Genomic DNA, 18,525 nt, shown 5'->3' on the forward strand with positions numbered 1-18,525 from the left:
ATTGGGGATTAGAGTCAGCATATGAATTACAGGGGGACACAAACATTCAGTCTATAGCATGAGTAAGCCATCCAATTCCTGCTAGGACCCCGATACATCACCTTTCTTTCTGATAAAGCTGATTATCAGAGCATGTGGCTTAGGTGTGTGGGCAAGGGTGCTGCCTGATATTAGGAACAGGGTCCCAGGCAGCATTGAACATACATACACCTCTCTCTGGAGGCACCTGGCTACAGAGAACAGGATGCCCCTTCTCTGCGGGCAAACAGATGTCACAGTGAGCTGAGCATGCCCAATTCCTTCTCCATTTCACAAAAGCCACTTCTCCTCCAAGGGGAAGAGTGAGTGCAGAAGTAGAGGGAACGTAGAGTGTTATTTTTCTAGAGATTGCTTGGCCCAGGGGAGAAGTACACTCAAATACTTCTTAGCTTCTGCCTTTGGGCAAGTAGAATTCAAGGCAGGAAACGTATCGTAAAAGAATACCATTCGATGTTGATAAGGGTGCTGTTGTGGGTTGAATTACGTCCCTCTAAATTCATATGTTGTGAGTTTTTAAATTAAAAAAAAAAATTTTTTTATTTTTTAAGTAATCCTTACACCCAACATGGGGCTCAAACTCATGACCCTGAGATCAAGAGTCACATGCTCTACTCGACTGAGGCAGCCAGGCACCCCTAAATTCATATGTTGAGCCTAACCCCCAGTACCTCAGAATGTGACCTTACTTAAGAGGTAAGGTCTTTGCAGCGATGATCAAAATGAGGTCCTCAGAGTGGGCCTCACTCCAATACAACTGGTGTCCTTGTAAAAAGGGAAACTGGACACAGAGACATGCGTAGAGGGAAGACAGTGTGAAGATACAGAGCGATGACAGCTGTCCAAAAGCCAAGGAGAGGGTCCTGGAGCACACCCTTCCTGCACAGCCCTCAGAAGATATCAGCCCTGGTGACACCTTGGACCTCCAGCCTCCAGAACTGGGAGACTCTAAGCTTCTTTTGCTAAAGCCCCCCTTCCCCCACCCCCACCCCCAACCTGGGGTCCTTTGTTTAGGGCAACTCCAGCACGCTGAGAAAGGCGACTTCCGCAGTAAATATATAACTCTGTGCCAAATGACATCGCAGCAAGATACACAAAAGAAAAGACTGCTAGAAATTCCCTAATGAGCGTGCAGGAGCACAGACACCACAAAGAGACGTAACAGGAGTACTTGACCTGACCTTGGGCTGGGGACTCCTTGGCAGTCTGTGGTTGGACTTCAAGGGCCCTAACATCATGATCAAACTATTTTTTGTGCCAGATGCTGGCACTCAGCACCCTCCTTACTGTTCTGAACCCTCTCCTGTGTCTGGGGGTTAAATGCAGGAGAATGGCGCTTCCTAGGCCATCTTGCCCACAAGGCTCCAGTTTGTCTCAGGAACATCCGTCCCGGAAGCTCTGGAAGGCAGCTAGAAGCGGAAGCCATTCTTCCTGGGCAGCGCCGAGCATGCTCACGTGAGCACCAGCCGGTGGAAGCCTCCACGTTTTGCACGCGCCTCCCGGTGTCCCCTGGCGAGTCAGCCCTCTTCCTGTTCCAGAGATCAGTCAGCAGCGTGGTTTCTTGTGACACCTGGGGTGCTGTTTACTGAAAGCCTGCCCTCCCTCCATCCTGCCCACAGTGTTTTGAATTCCCTGTATTAAATCTCCTCTTGCTTGTTGGACAAAAGGCTGCGTGGCAGAACGATCCTATGAATCCGCCAAACTCCATTTCATTTTCATCCTTAGGTAGATGGAAGGTTTGCTGCCCCCCCCCCCCCCCCCCCCGAGTCCCATGCATTTCGGTGAAGCCATGTGAATGTGTTCCAGCCAACGGGATGTATTTCCAGGCCTGGCCCTTAAGTTCTCCTCCACGGGTTCTTCCACGAGCATATCATTCCTGGGGCTCCTGGCAAGGCACGGAGGATCGGCGGAGGTCCTGGAAGATGGCAGAACATCAGACGGAAAGAAACATGGATCCTGTAATCACCAAGTGGTGCGGATGTTCATCAAACACGCCAGTGTCTGTGTTGGGAGGGGAAAATTAGTCTTTATTCTGCCAAAATCTTTTGTTATAGTAGCTAGAATTACTGATCCTAAGTAATATAACCAGGAAATAAAAAATGGTTCGGTGCTTATATGTAGGCATTCCCTCATTCTCCCTGTGCTTTTGCATAATTTCTGGGTTAAGTGTTTATAAACCTCAGTGGTAACAGACTCTAATCCTTCTCATAGTAATTGATCTATGCGTATTTTCTATTTCTTGGGTGAAATTCATATATATTTTTTAAGTTTACTTATTTATTCTTAGAGCAAGAGAGCACATGTGTGAGTAAGGGAGGGGCAAAGAGAGAAGGAGAGAGAAAATTCCCAATGATAGTGCAGAGCCTGACGTGAGGCCCCATCCCATGAACCAGTGAGATCATGACCTGAGCTGAAATCATGAGGCAGATGCTGAAGCGACTGAACTACCCAGGAGCCCCCAGATATTTATATTTTGACAAAGAAAATCTTCATTTTCAAAATCATTGCCATATAGTTTCATGTACTGTAAAAAAGATCTTTCTAAGCATAATAAGAGAACAGATGAGAGATTTCATTGTGTAAAAATTACAAACGTCAATGCAGAAAAACGACATTAACAAAGTTAAAAAAGCAAATAACTAGAAAATAATCCTTAAAAATATTTAAAACATTTTTTATTGAAGTATACACTCCATACAGTGTGATATTAGATTCAGATGCACAGCATACTGACTCAGCAATTCTATACATTACTAAGTGCTCACCACAATACGTGTGGTCACCGTCTGTCACCAATGTTATTACTACAAATATCTTTTCAAGTCAGTGCAAAAAGATAAACGAAAATAGAAAATTTTAGATACAGAGTATGAAGACACAAAATAAATTCACATGAATCCGTAAAGGAAAAACCTCAAATAACGGATAAAATATGAAAGAATGTTCTACTGCATTGGATTCAAAGAAATGCACACTGAAAGCTAATGGAGTTACTATTATTACCCCCATCTTACAGTCTTGGAAGCTGAGGCTCAGAGAGTGTATTGTAACTCGCTCATGATGAGAATGCTGGATGAGGCAGAGCCAGGATTCAAATCCAAGTCTTACTAGCTCAGGGTTTTTCATCCTGGGCACTACCAGCCTGTTGGACCAGGTACCTCCTCGCTGTCGGGGCCATCTGTGCATTGCCGGATGTTAAGCAACATCTCTGGAACATACCCCTGCGATGCCAGTATCAGCCCCCACCCTGCCCATTTTGTTGTGACAATCAAAAATGTCTCTAGACATTGCCAGTTCTCTCCCGGGCGGGTAGGATCTCCCTGTGCTCTGACACCATGGTGGGGAGGTGGAAGAGAAGGCAGCCGTCATCGTTATTACTGCAGCTGTGGGACTTGTCATTAGGGAAGATTTTGAACAGTGACATCGATCTCTGACCTAACCTGCAAAGGCAGGTAAGCTCGAATTTTCCTGCTTTACAATGAAAAGGACAAAGCTTGTTCATTCATTGCTTCATTTGGTAGACATTTGCTGAGCACCTGCTAAGTACCAAACCCTGACCTAACCTCTGAGGATAAAGCAAGGAACAAAGCAAAAATTCTTGTCCCCACAGAGGTGCCACTCCACAGACAATAAACAAACAAGTGAAGTATGCGATATTTCAGCTGATAATAAAGGCCATGAAGAAGTGGAGGGTGGGATGGGCATAGGGATGCTGGTGGGGAGTTATACTTTTAAATTTTTTTTTTCAACGTTTATTTATTTTTGGGACAGAGAGAGACAGAGCATGAACGGGGAAGGGGCAGAGAGAGAGGGAGACACAGAATCGGAAACAGGCTCCAGGCTCCGAGCCATCAGCCCAGAGCCCGACGCAGGGCTCGAACTCACGGACCGCGAGATCGTGACCTGGCTGAAGTCGGACGCTTAACCGACTGCGCCACCCAGGCGCCCCGGGAGTTATACTTTTAAATAAGGTGTCCAGGCACAGCCTCACTCAGAAGGTGACATTTGAACAGAGACCTGCAGTAGGGGAGGAGTTGAGCTCAACCATTATCTTGGGGAACACTGTTGCACAGAGAACCACAAGTACAAACACCCTGGGACCTCCTTGGCAGACTAAGGAACAGCGAGCATGGCCAGAGTGTAATTAGGGGGTGAGTGCCACCAGAGCACAGGTGGAGGGAATGGTGTTTGTGACATCCATGGTGACTTCTCCAAGGCCATTTCTTTTTTTTTTTTTTTTTAAGTTTATTTATTTATTTTGAGAGAGAGAGTGCGTGAGGGTCCGAGGGAGAGAGAGAGAATCCCAAGCAGGCTCCGCAGTGGCAACACGGAGCCTGACGCGGGGCTCGAACTCACAGACTGTGAGATCATGACCTGGAGCCGAAACCAAGAGGTGGGCACTTAACCAACTAAGCCACCCAGGTGCTCCTCCAAGGCCATTTCACGTAGCAGTGCTCCAGGGTGTAGCTGGAACTTTGGAGCCCTCATTTCCATCTGAGTCAGGCTGCGTGAACCACTTTCTCCTCTGCATGGGCCCTGCCCTAGAATTATGTCCTCACCTGAGTCTGTGACTCACCTGGGCTGGGCCAATGCTGTGGAGATGGGGAGGTGGGGAGGGCAGGTTGTGGTGTATAAGTGGAGGAGGGCTGCTGACTCCTGACCGTGTCTGGCACTGAACAGCCTCTTCTCTTAGCCTCCTCTGTGCTGAAAACCAGCATGATGGCAGTCCTGCTCCTGCCCCTTCCCATGGCAGCCTGTGCGTTCTTGGGGGTTGGTCTGTGGGTAATCTGCAGCCATTTCCTTACTGCGGACATCCCTGCAGCCATCGGCCACCCGGTGAAACTGCGGGTCCTGGATTGCCTTTTCCTGCTGTTGTTGAGATGGGTGAGTTCCGTGTTTGATTTTTCCTCTCCGCCTGAGGGTTCAAGGAGGAGGTTGGGAAAACACATGAGAAGATTCTAGTTGCATTGACGCAGCAGCAGAGACAGGCTAGCTGCATTTTATTCTCACATCTGAATGATCCCTGTTAGGGAACCTATTAACTAAGAGGTTCTCAATCTCTTCCTAGTGTTGCTCAAGCTGTACTGGGCTCAGAGCCAGAAAATGAAAAAAGATTTACTTCCTCGGTTAACAGGAAAGAAAGGTCAATTCCAGTCCCACCCTCCCTGCTCCTGTCTTACTGTCTTCACAGCACACACTATGAAGCTGTGAAGACAAGAATGAGTTACTCCGGATTTTGAGCCCCCATTACCACCTACCTAGCTAGAACCAGCCAACAACAAAGACACATGCAGCCAATTAGTAAATTAGTACAAATGAGCAAATGAGCAAAACTTCAGAATGTAGCTTTAGATACACACACACACACACACACACACACACACAATCTTTTTACTATTGAGAGATGGAAAACTGTTTATGTCATATAGTCAGATTCTGCTCATTGCTACTGGTGTGTGAATTTAATAGAATAGATACAAATAGATCATGGGGAGAATTGTGTCAAAGTTGCCAATGGGGACTGGTTGTGCTTTTCCAGAGGGCTGACAGATTGAATACAGAAAACACAGTTAAGTCTCTTATGCAACGGAAGGGACTCCCTGGTGTCTTCTTTGCTTTCCTCAAGCTCAGCTAGTATCCTCATGATTGTTGTTCTAAATTCTAGGTCAGGCGTATTACTTATATCTGTTTCGATTAGATCCCTGGCCGTGACCCCTTTTTGTTCTTTCTTTTGGGATGCATTCCTCTGTCTTGGCATTTTGTTTACGTCTGTGTCTTCTGTGTGTTAGGAAAGCCTGTTCTGTTTCCTGCTCCTGAGAGTTATGGCTATAATGTTCATTTATTTATTTTGAGAGAGAGCGAGAGAACGAGCGGGGCAGAGGGTGAGAGGGAGAGAGAGGGGGAATCCCAAGCAAGTTCTGTGCCATCAGCATAGAGCCTGACACAGGGCTCGATCTCACGAAGCTCGAGGTTGTGACCTGCGCTGAAATCAAGAGTCAGACGCTTAACTGTCAGAGCCAGCCAGGCGTCTCGAGAGTAATGGCTATATTAAGAAGACCTCATATACTGGTCAGGGCCTGGTGCTTCAGGAAGGGTCTCTGGTGTATGCCGTGTGCACTCTGCTGCTGTGTTTTGGCTGCTCTTTCCCTCAGGTCAGTCCTCTGCAGAACTTCTCCTTGCCTGCAGTGGGGTGTTTGGACCTTGTCTAGCGTGTGGCGAGCTTTAACTAGGAGTGTTTTAGTCTGCTTGTTAAAAGAAGCTGGATCCTATTTCCCCTAGAGCTGCATTCTGTGATCAGTAGACCTGATGTGTGTGTGTGTGTGTGTGTGTGTGTGTGTGTGTGTGTGTGTGTGTTGGGGGGGAGTTGCACTGGTCTTCTGGGGGAGGGGCCTGCTGCGGTAGCTCTCAGGGGGACTTGCCCTAGTTCAGAAGCACCTGCAAGGCGCAGGGGGGAGGGGCTTGGAGTAAGGGGCTTCAGCTTCCCCTGGGTGATGCTGTGCTGCCCACTAAAGTCTGGCAGTGTGATGGGCTGGGGAATGATGTCAGTCCTTTCTCTCTCTCTCTCTCTCTCTCTCTCTCTCTCTCTCACCTGGAGCAGGGAGTTCTCCCCTGCTGCTGCTCAGGAAGCCCTCACAGAAGAGTGAACAATCTCCCTTGTGTGTCCCAGGTGTCCCTCAGATGCCCCTGCCTCCCTCTGTGTCCTGGATTTCTGCTGCCTGGTGGCACAGTACTCTTGTGTTTTATCTCAGGTACCCGGCTGTGTTTCACAACTCCAAATTCAGGGACCCAGTGTGGCACGGACCCATGCTGATCCTCTGGGGTAGGGTCTCACTGTGCTGTGGCCGGTGCCTGTTTGTCCCAGAAGGGCAGTCGCATGACCGCGCAGGGCTCGGAGTTTGTGGTAAAGCGCAGCAAAAAGCCGACGCCAAGGTTTGCTGCCCTCTGTCTCTGTTCCTTTGCTTGTGATGCTTGTGAACAGGGCAGCATGTGGGCGCCTGGGGCTCTTTTGTCCCCTGAGAGGCTGTGCCACCTCTCCCAGATGCACTCCAAGCAGGAAAACTGTGTCTCCCAGTGTGACCCAGGGGATCCTCAGACCACACTGCCCACTCCTGGGCCTCCTCCCTCCTTCCCTGAAGCTAAGCCCACCAGGCCACGCCTCTGACTTCTTTGCCTTCTTTGGGTCCCCCTGCTTGTGCAACTTGCGATGTTCGGCCCCTCTTGATTTCCCCGTCAATGGTTTGGGCAAATGTTTTTCTTATGTAGTCCCCTGGGCCCTGCTCTCTCTCTCTCTCCCCCTCTTTCTCTGTCTCTCAATCTCTGTCTTCTCTCCATGATCAGGGCTCCCTTCCCTCTGCAGCACCTACAATTCTTTTCTTCCCCAAAGCACGTCTCTGCACCTTCCTACCTTCCACGATGTGGCCTCTTTTTCTCCTTGTTGTGCAGTTTGTTCTGTGAGTCCTCAGATCAATTTTCCTGGGTGATTTGACATTATCTAGCTGTGTTTGAGGGATGAGGCAAGCCTAGGGCCCCCCTACAGCTCCACCATCTTACCGCCCCCCCCCCCCCGAGGCTGAGGCTTTCTCAACTCTCTTACATAATGAAAAGCAAGTGCAAACACCTGTTCCCATGAAGACCCCTTCCTGGAGAAGAACCCACTGGCTGAAGGCTTCCTATGTCCAGCTTTCACAAGATCTGATGATTTGTCCTCTGGCTTTCCTGACCTTGACCCTCATAGTCTGTAGTCTGGGCTCCCAAATACGATGACTCAGTTTCCTCATCTGCAAAAGAGGGGGAAATAGTAGTCCAGACTCCATAGCATGTTGCGGGCTACGATGAGTTAAACCGTCCCGAGTGCAGGTTACAATTCCTGGCATAAAGGAAACCCTCAATACGTATTAGCCTTATTACTGTTTGTTGACTTGCTTTTTTTTTGTTTGTTTGTTTTGGTTTTGTTTTTTTTGTTTTTACAAAGATGTGTCATGTAACTACGATGTGTCGTCCACCAGTTGTGGCTCTGGGATCAATGAGGGGCAAGAGAAATAAAGTCCCAGATAGAGTCTGCCTTCAGGGAGCTTATAGTCTCATGGCAGTGTTGGTGGGGAGACAGAGAGAAGAATCAGGCAAAACCACTATAAACCAATCCATTTACAGTGTGGCGAGTCCTTCCAGCAAAGTGAAAGAGGGCTTCTTCATCCGGGGTTCTCTGAATCCCCAAGGGGACAGAAGACAAGGGGTCCGTGAAAGTGGGTGGGGTAAAAAAAAACGCTCCATTTTCACTCACCTCTAAAGGAAATGCGGGGTTCCCTTCCATGAAGAATGAAGGGGACAAACCACAGTTGTGACAGCACAACCTGGGACTTTGTCACCAAGAGGAATCCCGCGTATTTCCAGAGCGTATTACAGCCATTGCAGATATGGTGAAAAATTGCACGGATGCCTCATTTCTTCGAAGTAATAATGATATTAAACCAGCCGCTAGATCTCGCTGTTGTGTGCTCGTATGTAATCCCACATATTTTATTTTAGGTGTCAAAAACATTCTGTGACGAGGTCCACAGGCATCGCTTAAAGCCAAACTGGCATTGGTGCAGAAAGGGTTAGGAACCACTAGAAAGAGGGTGCCTGGGTGAGAGACGACTTTGTTTACTTTTATTTTGTTACCATGCAAACTTTCAAACTTTCAGATATGCACCAAAGGAGACAGAAAACTATGAGGATGCCCCATGTACCCTCCCCCCAGTACTGATTGCTGACTCCTGGCCAATCTTGTTTCACCGGAGCCCCCACCTTTTCCCCCTTCTCATTTCTCAGGAAGTGGACCTCAGACATCATATTATTTTATCCAAAAGGTTTCAGTCATTATCTCTGAAAGACCAGAACGCCCTCACCTTTTAAAAAACATAACCACAGTGTAGTTATCACGTCTTAAAACTAGCAACTAATGCTTGGGACGACTGCATTGGCTGGGCTGGTCCAGGAGGGCCTGCCCCGGGAAGAGAGGTCACGTCCAGGCCACGGTTGGGGGTGTTCTGGGGGAGAGGGACCCTCACGGGGTGGCCAGAAGCTCGGTTTGTGGGACCGGGTGTCAATTGTCTGGGGAAAGAGGATGAGGGGGCAGTGTGGGCCAAGGTGGGGTGGGCTTACTACAGTGTCGCAAGGGCACACGTGGACACGTGGTCCAGCCTGCCCTCCAGCCACTCCGCTGGGGGCACGGGTGGCGGCTGCACCCGAGCGAAGCACAGACTGAAATCCTTCTGGCCTCATTTCCTCCTCTCTCACCAACAGGGGATGATTTTTGAGAAACTGAGAATCTGTTCTATGCCCCGATTTGTCCGTTTCATGCATGATCTGAGGCCACTGAAGGAGGATCCGGATGTCGTGGTCACAGACCTCCGCTACGGGACAATCCCTGTGAAGCTGTACCAGCCCAAAGTGTTTTCCTGCATCCCCAGGCCTGGCATCGTGTTCTACCACGGCGGCGGGGGGGTCCTGGGGAGCCTGAGTAAGAGTCTTTCCCTCAGACCCCACCCATAGTATGACAGTCCCAGAGCAGAGCTGGGTGCCACCCACCTTCCAGCAAGAGGTGGCACCCCAGTCTATAAGCCGCTGTAGGACCCGGACAATTAGCGGGTCCCAGATCATCCAGGTGGCAGAGATATGGAAGGTACTGATCTCTTTCTGGAACTAAGGAGACCTATATATGCAACATATATATTCATATATTCATATGCTATATAAATATATATATTCATATATATGCTCTATTTACATTCATATATTCATATATACACATATGTGTATATATGAATATATATGAATATATATATGAATACATACATATATATACACATATGTGTATATATGCATATATACACATATGTGTATATATGCATATATACACATATGTGTATATATGCATATATACACATATGTGTATATATGCATATATACACATATGTGTATATATTCATATATACACATGCTATATAAATATTCATATATATGCTCTATTTACATTCATATATTCATATATACACATATATGTATATGTATGTGTATATGTGTGTATCTATGGATATGTTTATATCCATATATATATGAAATATCCATATATATATATATATATGAAATTCACACAACATAAAATTAACCACTTTTTTTCTTAATGCTTATTTATTTTTGAGAGAAAGAGTGTGAATGAGGGAGGGATGGAGAGAGGGAGAAACAGAACTTGAAGCAGGCTCCAGGCTCTGAGCTGTCAGCACAGAGCCTGACACGGGGCTCGAACTCACGAACTGCAAGATCATGACCTGAGCAGAGGTCGGACACTCAATCGACTGAGCCACCCAGGCACCCCAATTATTTATTTTTATTTATTTATTTATTTTTGATAGAAAGAGGTCTCAAGCGAGAGAAAGGAAGAAGGAAAGAGGGAGAGAGAGAGAGAGAGAGAGAGAGAGTGAGTCCTAAGTGTGGGGCTCGAAGTGAGGTTCAACGAACTCACCCCATGTGGGCTCAAACTCAGTGAACTGTGAGATCATGACCTGAGCCAAAGTTGGATGCTTAACTGACTGAGCCACCCAGGCACCCCCAAATTAACCACTTTAAAGTGTACAATTCAGTGGTGTTTAGTACGTTCATAGTGTTCTACAACCAGCACCTCTATTCAGTTGGAAATAGGATTTTTTTTAAAGTGGAAATAGCTGAACACATGTCCTTTTGTTTCATACCAGCTATCGTCTGAGACAAATTCTGGTACAGACAGGAGAACCAACAATTTGAGGAAAATCAATGACAGAAAAAACTCAAAATCGAGACCGTTTTATTATCTTAGCCCCCCTCCCCCACGCACTGGTGTCCCATGAATTCAAGGGAAAAAACCCTTTTATTTGGTTTCAGCCCTGCCTTCCGCACTGTGGAATGTCAGAGGCACACTGCGGGAGCTTCTGAGGGTAAGGGATTAGATGCGACCATGGTTTTGGTTTGGTCTGCATAATGGATGGCGGTAACAGTCAGTAGGTATTGATAAATATGATTAATAATTAATATTTATACAGCAGACACTGTGGAAGCCCTCTATGCAATAGTTATCTCATTAACCACCCCCCCCCCAAAAACAACCCTGTTATTATCATCGTACCCATTTTACCGATGTGGCAGTCAAGCGTCAGGGAGGTGAAGGCACTTGCCCCAGACTACTTCGGCTCAAGCTAAAAGGAGGCAAAGTCGGGATGTGAGCTCCGGTCTGAATCGAGAGTTCGCACCCCTGTGCTCTATGGCCAAACGGCATCTCAGATATTTTGAATGGATTGCAGAATCAATGGGGATGGGGGGAAATCTTAGAGGAAGTTCTTCAGACGGGATCTCAGAGGAGAAGTTCTAGAAGGTGGGGAGGAAGGACTGCTCCACAGCGGGAAAGAAAGTTTGCAAAACCTTGTTAGGATCAGCCCCAGCTCTCTGTCTGTGGTGGTTGTCAGAGAGAAGGGGGCAGCTCATGGTGATGGCTGGCAAAGGAGGCCACTAATCTTCCTAGTGAATGTTAAATACCTTTTATTTTCTAGAAACCCATCATGTCATATGCTGTCATCTGTCCAAGAAGAGTGGCTCAGTGGTCCTATCAGTCGGGTGAGTAAAAGGCAGAGGGGTGGTGCTGGATAAGGGGGGGTGGAGAGCCTGGCTTGGGGCGGGCAGGGGGATGCAGGGACACCAGGACACCGGAGCAGGGGATGATGGGCTGTGAGCAGCGGTGAGGAGAGGGACAGGGAGAGGCAGAGAACAGCACTCCTCCCTGTGGGTGGCCCTCGGGCGTTCTGTGCATGGTAACATCTGGAAGCTGTGTGGGGAGTGGTCTTCCCTGGGTAGATCAAGTGCAGGGCTTTGCAAACATGAGCCCTATTGGTGGCACAGAAGCACGTTCCAGACACTTAGCACCTCCTACGCGAAATGCCACAGTGCCCTGCACGGTAACAGACAACCTCGGCCATTGCCGTAGAATTCCCAAGTGCTCCCAAGAGGGAGGTCCACCCCGGTGAGACATGGGGCAGGGGCAGGAGAGACCTGGGGTGGCCCCTCCCCTGGCAAAGTGGACACATAAGAGGAGAGGTCACTGTGGTCAAGTGGCCTCATCCTCCCTCCCCTGCCGCCTGACACCTTGTCCCATGGGGGCAGGATGGTTCCTTCCTGATTAATATTTCCTGCGGTTTATTTATTTATTTATTTATTTAATATATGAAATTTATTGTCAAATTAGTTTCCATACAACACCCAGTGCTCATCCCAAAAGATGCCCTCTTCAATGCCCATCACCTCCCCTCCCCTCCCTCCTACTCCCCATCGACCCTCAGTTTGTTCTCAGTTTTTAAGAGTCTCTTATGCTTTGGCTCTCTCCCACTCTAACCTCTTTTTTTTTTTTCCCTTCCCCTCCCCCCATGGGTTTCTGTTAAGTTTCTCAGGATCCACATAAGAGTGAAAACATATGGTATCTGTCTTTCTCTGTATGGCTTATTTCACTTAGCATAACACACTCCCTGCGGTTTCATTTAAATGCGCATTCCAGGGGTGCCTGGGTGGCTCAGTCGGTTGAGCGTCCAACTTTGGCTCAGGTCATGATCTCGCGGTCTGTGAGTTCGAGCCCCACGTCAGGCTCTGTGCTGACAGCTCAGAGCCTGGAGCCTGCTTCTGATTCTGTGTCTCCCTCTCTCTCTGCCCCTCCCGCTCATGCTCTGTCTCTCTCTCTGTCAAAAATAAATAAACATTAAAAAAAAATTAAAAAAAAAAAACATTTTAAATGCACATTCCAGGGGCGCCTGGATGGTTTAGTTGGTTAAGCATCTGACTTCAGCTCAGGTCATGATCTCGCGTCGGGCTCTGTGCTGACAGCTCTGAGCCTGGAGCCTGCTTTGGATTCTGTGTCTTCCTCTCTCTCTGCCCCTCCCCACTCCTGCTCCTAAAAAATTTTAATAAATGCACATTCCATAGAGCAGTACCAATGCCAATGTCTTGGTGGGAATACATTTCCCAGCTTCCATGTGGCACAGCTGGTTGAGTTAGAGTGAAAGATACAGAAATTGGTCCTGGATGAGGCAGAGGACCCCAGAGAAACCACTCACTTTACAATTCTCAGCTCCCAAACCGTATCTGCAGTGGGGTAGACGTCTTGATCCAAGTGTTGGCCATGATATGCCTTACAACTCTGGTCACTATAGTATGCCAGCAAATCTCTGCAACAGAATTATTTTATGAATCCAAGATAGATGAGGCTTTAGAGTAGAAACATTGCTGTCCTGGCATGAACTCAGGGTGGCTTAAAAGAGGAGGCATCGCGATGGGAATGGTTGGCAAAAGTTCGTGGGTCCCACAGAGTATTTTTTTTTTCTTTCTTTCTTTTTTTTTTTTTTTTAATTTTTTTTTTCAACGTTTATTTATTTTTGGGACAGAGAGAGACAGAGCATGAACAGGGGAGGGGCAGAGAGAGAGGGAGACACAGAATCGGAAACAGGCTCCAGGCTCTGAGCCATCAGCCCAGAGCCCGACGCGGGGCTCGAACTCACGGACCGTGAGATCGTGACCTGGCTGAAGTCGGACGCTTAACCGACTGTGCCACCCAGGCACCCCTTTTCTTTCTTTTTTAAATTTGAGACCAGCATTTAAAATGGTAACATTTCTCACAACACCCAGATTTCTGGAATCTCTTGAGAAACCGGGAGGTCTAGCATGCCACGCTGCTGACCTCCATGGCAGTAGTGCATGGCGCACCTTTAGGACAGCAGTGGTCCAGAGTGGACGTGGGTGATCTGGAGGAGACCGTACGTTAACTGCTGGCCCCTGGTGGTATTTATGTCTGCAAGATCCTCCCACAAAACCTGTAAGCATGGCAGGGTTAATTGGAATTGAAACCCAGGCAAATCTGGAGTTGCTCATACAAGAATCATAAGAAAAGGGGACAGCTGTGAGCCAGGGAAGGACCCATGGGTAGGTTCAGAAAGATGGGGTTCATGTTGGTGATTGCTAAGTTGTTGACCCATAGGAAGATGACAGGGCTCTCGTGGTCACAGCCTGTCTCCCAAAGGGTCATTTAGATGGAGGGAACAGCAACCGCCACTCACAGAGCCTGTGTGCCAGGCTTCATGCCTATCACCTCATGGAAGCCTCATACCATGAGTTCACTTTCTTGGGCTTCAGAAAGAGAGGCTAATGGATGAAATTTGGCCTAAGGGACGCTAGACACGTATTGTTGGCTCTCCTAGGGCGATGAGCGTAAACCGTGTTCCTTGGTTCTTTTTTAGATACCGCCGCCTGCCCCAGCATAAATTCCCGGTGGCGGCACGAGACTGTATTGCGGCCACCATCCACTTCTTGAAGTCCCTGAATGTGTATGGGGTGGATCCAGATCGGGTCGTGGTCTGTGGTGACAGTGTGGGAGGGGGAATGGCCACGATAGTTTGTCAAAAACTTTTGGACTGTCCAGAGCTCCCCAAGATCCGTGCTCAGATCCTGGTCTACGCCATCCTCCAAGCTGTGGATTTTCAATCCCCTTCTTTTCAGCAGAACAGGAATATCCCACTGCTCAATTGGAATTTTGCCTTCTACTGTTGGAGTTGTTACCTGGACATCAACCCCTCCTGGAAAAGCACCATCATGAAAGGTGCCCATTTGCCTGCTGAAGTCTGGGAAAAGTACAGAAAGTGGTTGGGTGCAGAAAACATCCCGGAGAGGTTTAAGAAGAAAAGCTACCGGCCGATGCCCCGTGAGCCCCTAAACGAGGCTGCCTACCTGGAGACAAACCTCGCTCTGGATTTGATGAACTCACCCCTGATCGCAGAAGATGAAGTCATGTCTCAGCTCCCCGAGGCTTGCATTGTGAGCTGTGAGTATGACCTTCTCCGGGACCATTCACTGTTGTTCAAGAAGCGGTTGGAGGACTTGGGAGTCCCGGTGACATGGCACCACATGGAGGATGGTTTCCACGGAGTGCTTAGCACCTTTGATATGGGCTACTTGCAATTCCCCTGCTCCACGAGGATTCTAAATGCCATGGTCCATTTTGTAAATAAGTTGTGACCGTCTTTCCTTCCTATTAGAGCTGCGGAAGTGTGTGTTCAGCCACGATCTGGTTCCCCAATGGGATTCTTTGTTGTGATGTAGGCCAGGCTGAGTGGGGCTGGGGAGGGTGTCGAGGTTGCCATGTTCTTCTTGCTTCAGCTTCTAGAACTGCAGAATGCGTGTTTCTGATGTCTCAAGGGAGAACAGTAGGAGAGACAGGTTTGGGGGGAGGGTGGGACTCTGTTCATGTTCGTGGTCAGGAAAACTTGAGCTGCAGTGGCCATTGGAGAGAGTGAATGATCATGTAAGGGTTGCCTGTGGCTTTCCTGAGGGAGAGTTCAGGCTGATGTAGGCTGTAGGTAGCACTTGGCTAGCCTTGGAATGAAACGGGCATCATGTGCAATCCCATGGGCTTTTTTCAGCCTAGCTCAGAGGATGGGGCTCTGATGTTCTAGACTGCTGAATGGAGGTGGGAAACTGGTGTCACTCTCCCCCTGTGGGTACACGGTAACATTTCTCCTGCTGTTCCTCTGCCTCTGCGCTCAGAGTTTTGACTGTCTGGGCTTGAAGAGTTAGGACAGAATGGATAGGTTTTCCATAGTGGTTGGCACCTAGAGGCTGATGAAGATAGCCAAGAGCCATCTGGCCAGGGAGCTCTGGATCTCCTGGAGTCAAAGGAGCCAAAGGGCTGAAGATGTATTAGCAAAAACGATTTCTGTCTGAAGACACACAACCAACTCAAATTGGCCTAAATCAGAGAAAGAATGTATTGGTTGATGTAGCTATGAATTCCAAGGATAAATCAGGTATGGTTTGATCTAAGAACTCAGACGATGCCACCAGCTGCCTTCTCTTCTCCTCTGCATTTACTTCACCTTCACCTCTGCATATGGGTGGCCCTGAGCAGCTCCATACTTACATTCTCTAGAGTCAAGTCCGTCCTTATAGACTTGCCTCATTCTCAGCCATCCCAGAAGAAACCACGTTGTAACTCAATAGCTCTGTGGGCATTTTGGGTGGTGTGTCCAGGTGCCACAACTAAGGGAATGGAATGTTCTGACTGGCCAGGCCTAAGTCCCATACTGGCCTTGGAGTGAAGGATGGGATCAACTCCACCCAGTGCTTGGACTGAGCATGAGGGAAGGAGAGAATATTTTCCTCACATCAACACTCACTCTTCTACAGTAGACATCAATGCTTACTCTACTGAGTGGACATCAGTGCCAACTCTGCTGGGTGGACATCAATGCTTACTCTACCACAGAAGCTAAATGAACTCTGAATCAGAGTACTTGGATGTGGCAAGGGATGTCAAGGACCACTCAACAAGTTGGCCACTTGTCCGTGAGGAATAAAAATTCCAATGAAGGGGCGCCTGGGTGGCTCCGTCGGTTGGGTGTCCGACTTCAGCTCAGGTCATGATCTCGCGGTTCATGAGTTTGAGCCCCGCATCAGGCTCTGTGAGCCTGCTTCAGATTCTGTGTCTCCCTCTCTCTCTGCCCCTCCCCCGCTCACACTCTGTCTCTGTCTCTCTCAAAAATAAATAAATGTTTAAAAAAATTCCAATGAAATGGATGGCCCAGGTTCCCAGGCTGGCCCTACCTGGTCTTCAGGTTGGCTAGCAGCTTTTATAGGCCAAGATCCAAGTCTACTGCACAGAGACACCCGTGCATGACCTTAACTGGCTTTCAGTTGAATGCTCGTGCTGAAACATGGGGCAAAGAGGAATCCCATCTGGTGGCTCCTCAATCCATTCACAGCAGGAGACCAGCAGGTGTCTTTGTTGGAGAATTAGGAACCATTCACTGAAAGCACCTCGTCTGGTGGCCCCTCAGCTGTTGGGCAGCACTGGGATCTGAGGAGCATGGTCCCTTCTAGAATAGGTCTCTGAGCTGAGTCTGGGTAGGCTCCTCTCCTGGAATGTGGCCTTCATTGTTTTATGCTGCCTCTGACTGAGCTGGCCTTCTGGGGAGTTGGGTGGTTAGCTCTCCTACTGTGGGATGGCAGGGGGTGTGTGAACCAGTGGAGGACCATACCCAAGGGAGATGAGTCAGTTACGTTTTTGGGGCTGGAAGAACCTCTGGCTTTGAATTTCCACTGCCCTGTGATAAGAAAGCAGTAGCTTCGAGCTGTTACCCTGGCATTTTGCAGCACGACAGCCCTGCTCACACCCACAGGCTAGACATTCAGATAAGAACCTGGAGCTTAGGATTCTTGCTGTAAGTTCCCACTCTACTTTTCCTGGGCCACCTTTAAAAATAGCCATGTAGGGTTGAGTCCACAAGAAGTTAGTGACCTCTGCCACAGCCACCTTATCAGTAGCAGGTGCTTACTACCCTGCTCTCTCTCCTGCTCACTCGAGACCTGAAACAGAGGACTTGGCTCATTGTACATCACAACCCCATTTCTGGAATCTATAAGCAATAAATCTTGAGACTTTACTACCTTTGTGTGAGCATGTTGAAACTGCGCCTTCAATCAAAAAGACCCCCAGGTTTCTACATCCCCAAGACCGGAGCTAGGAAACTGAGGGAGCTGCCTGCCCACCCTACAAGGGAGGCTCACACCTCCTCACTCAGCAGGTCATAATCTGCATATTCTTAACCTAATACACCGGCTATGGTCCCCCCAACAAGCTCGTGTGTTCCTCATGTGAATTCTACAAAGTAGGTATTCTTTGTTTTTTAAGTTTTATTTTATTTATTTTCAGAGAGAGAGAGAGAGTGAGGGAGCTGGGGAGGGGCAGAGAGAGAGGGAGAGAGAGAATCACAAGCAGGCTCCGCACTGACAGTGTGGGGCTTGAACCCACGAACCATGACATCATGACCTGAGCCAAAACCAAGAGATGCTTAACCAACTGAGCCACCCAGGAGTCCCCAAAGTAGATACTCTTAAGCCTATTTTACAGATGAGGACACTGAGGCTCAGAATCATTAATAACATTGCTCACTTCCTGTCTCTTTGTGGTAAGGTTCAAGGTCACGTGATTGGCCAGGTGCTGTGCATTGTAACCCTGATCCAACTGATGACACCCCTTTTCTGCTGTGCCCCATGACCCACTAGCTCATTCCTTTCCTCCTCATTCAGAATTAAAAGACACAACTGAGCCACATGACCTTATTTGAGTCATTTGCCATCCACCTAGGTGCCGGCTCCTGTCTGATCTGAGTCATGTTGAAGAAGCTAGGTGTTTTTGCTTCCTGGTTTCCTTTGTTTTTTCAACTGTAGCTTTCTTGAAGTCTGAATGACTTTGGAATTGGTCATCATAGGCCTTTCCAGCTGAGGTGCCCAGCTAATACCAGCTCAGGGGAGGTGGGCACCTATGTATACCATTAAACCTGGACGCTCTGCAACTGTTTTCTCAGTAATCTGCCAGGACATCCCTGAAAAGATCTGCCAGTTAGCCTAGGGCAAGTGCCATCTGATAAAGGGCAACATGTCGCATCC

General features: G+C 48.3%; 1 protein-coding gene across 6 annotated transcripts in view; it reads left to right on the forward strand.

Annotated features, from left to right (window-relative positions):
* AADACL3 (arylacetamide deacetylase like 3) overlaps positions 1 to 17,341 on the forward strand; it is an 81,402-nt gene extending 64,061 nt beyond the window's left edge. For 4 of the 6 annotated variants that reach the window (XM_086715714.1, XM_086715712.1, XM_086715715.1 and 1 more), the window contains 3 exons: positions 9,322 to 9,538; positions 11,598 to 11,661; positions 14,322 to 17,341. In XM_086715714.1, the coding sequence (XP_086571840.1) occupies positions 9,322 to 9,538; positions 11,598 to 11,661; positions 14,322 to 15,096 (1,056 nt within the window). In that variant the 3' untranslated portion in view covers positions 15,097 to 17,341. Of the gene's footprint in view, positions 1 to 3,991; positions 4,921 to 6,443; positions 8,663 to 9,321; positions 9,539 to 11,597; positions 11,662 to 14,321 lie in introns of those variants that run through there. The other 2 variants (XM_025925050.2, XM_086715716.1) reach the window with 2 other exon arrangements.
* The last annotated feature ends 1,184 nt before the right edge of the window (positions 17,342 to 18,525 follow it).

This window comes from Puma concolor, chromosome C1, assembly GCF_028749965.1.
Source record: "Puma concolor isolate L17-30 chromosome C1, mPumCon1.1.hap2, whole genome shotgun sequence".
Lineage (NCBI taxonomy): Eukaryota > Metazoa > Chordata > Mammalia > Carnivora > Felidae > Puma > Puma concolor.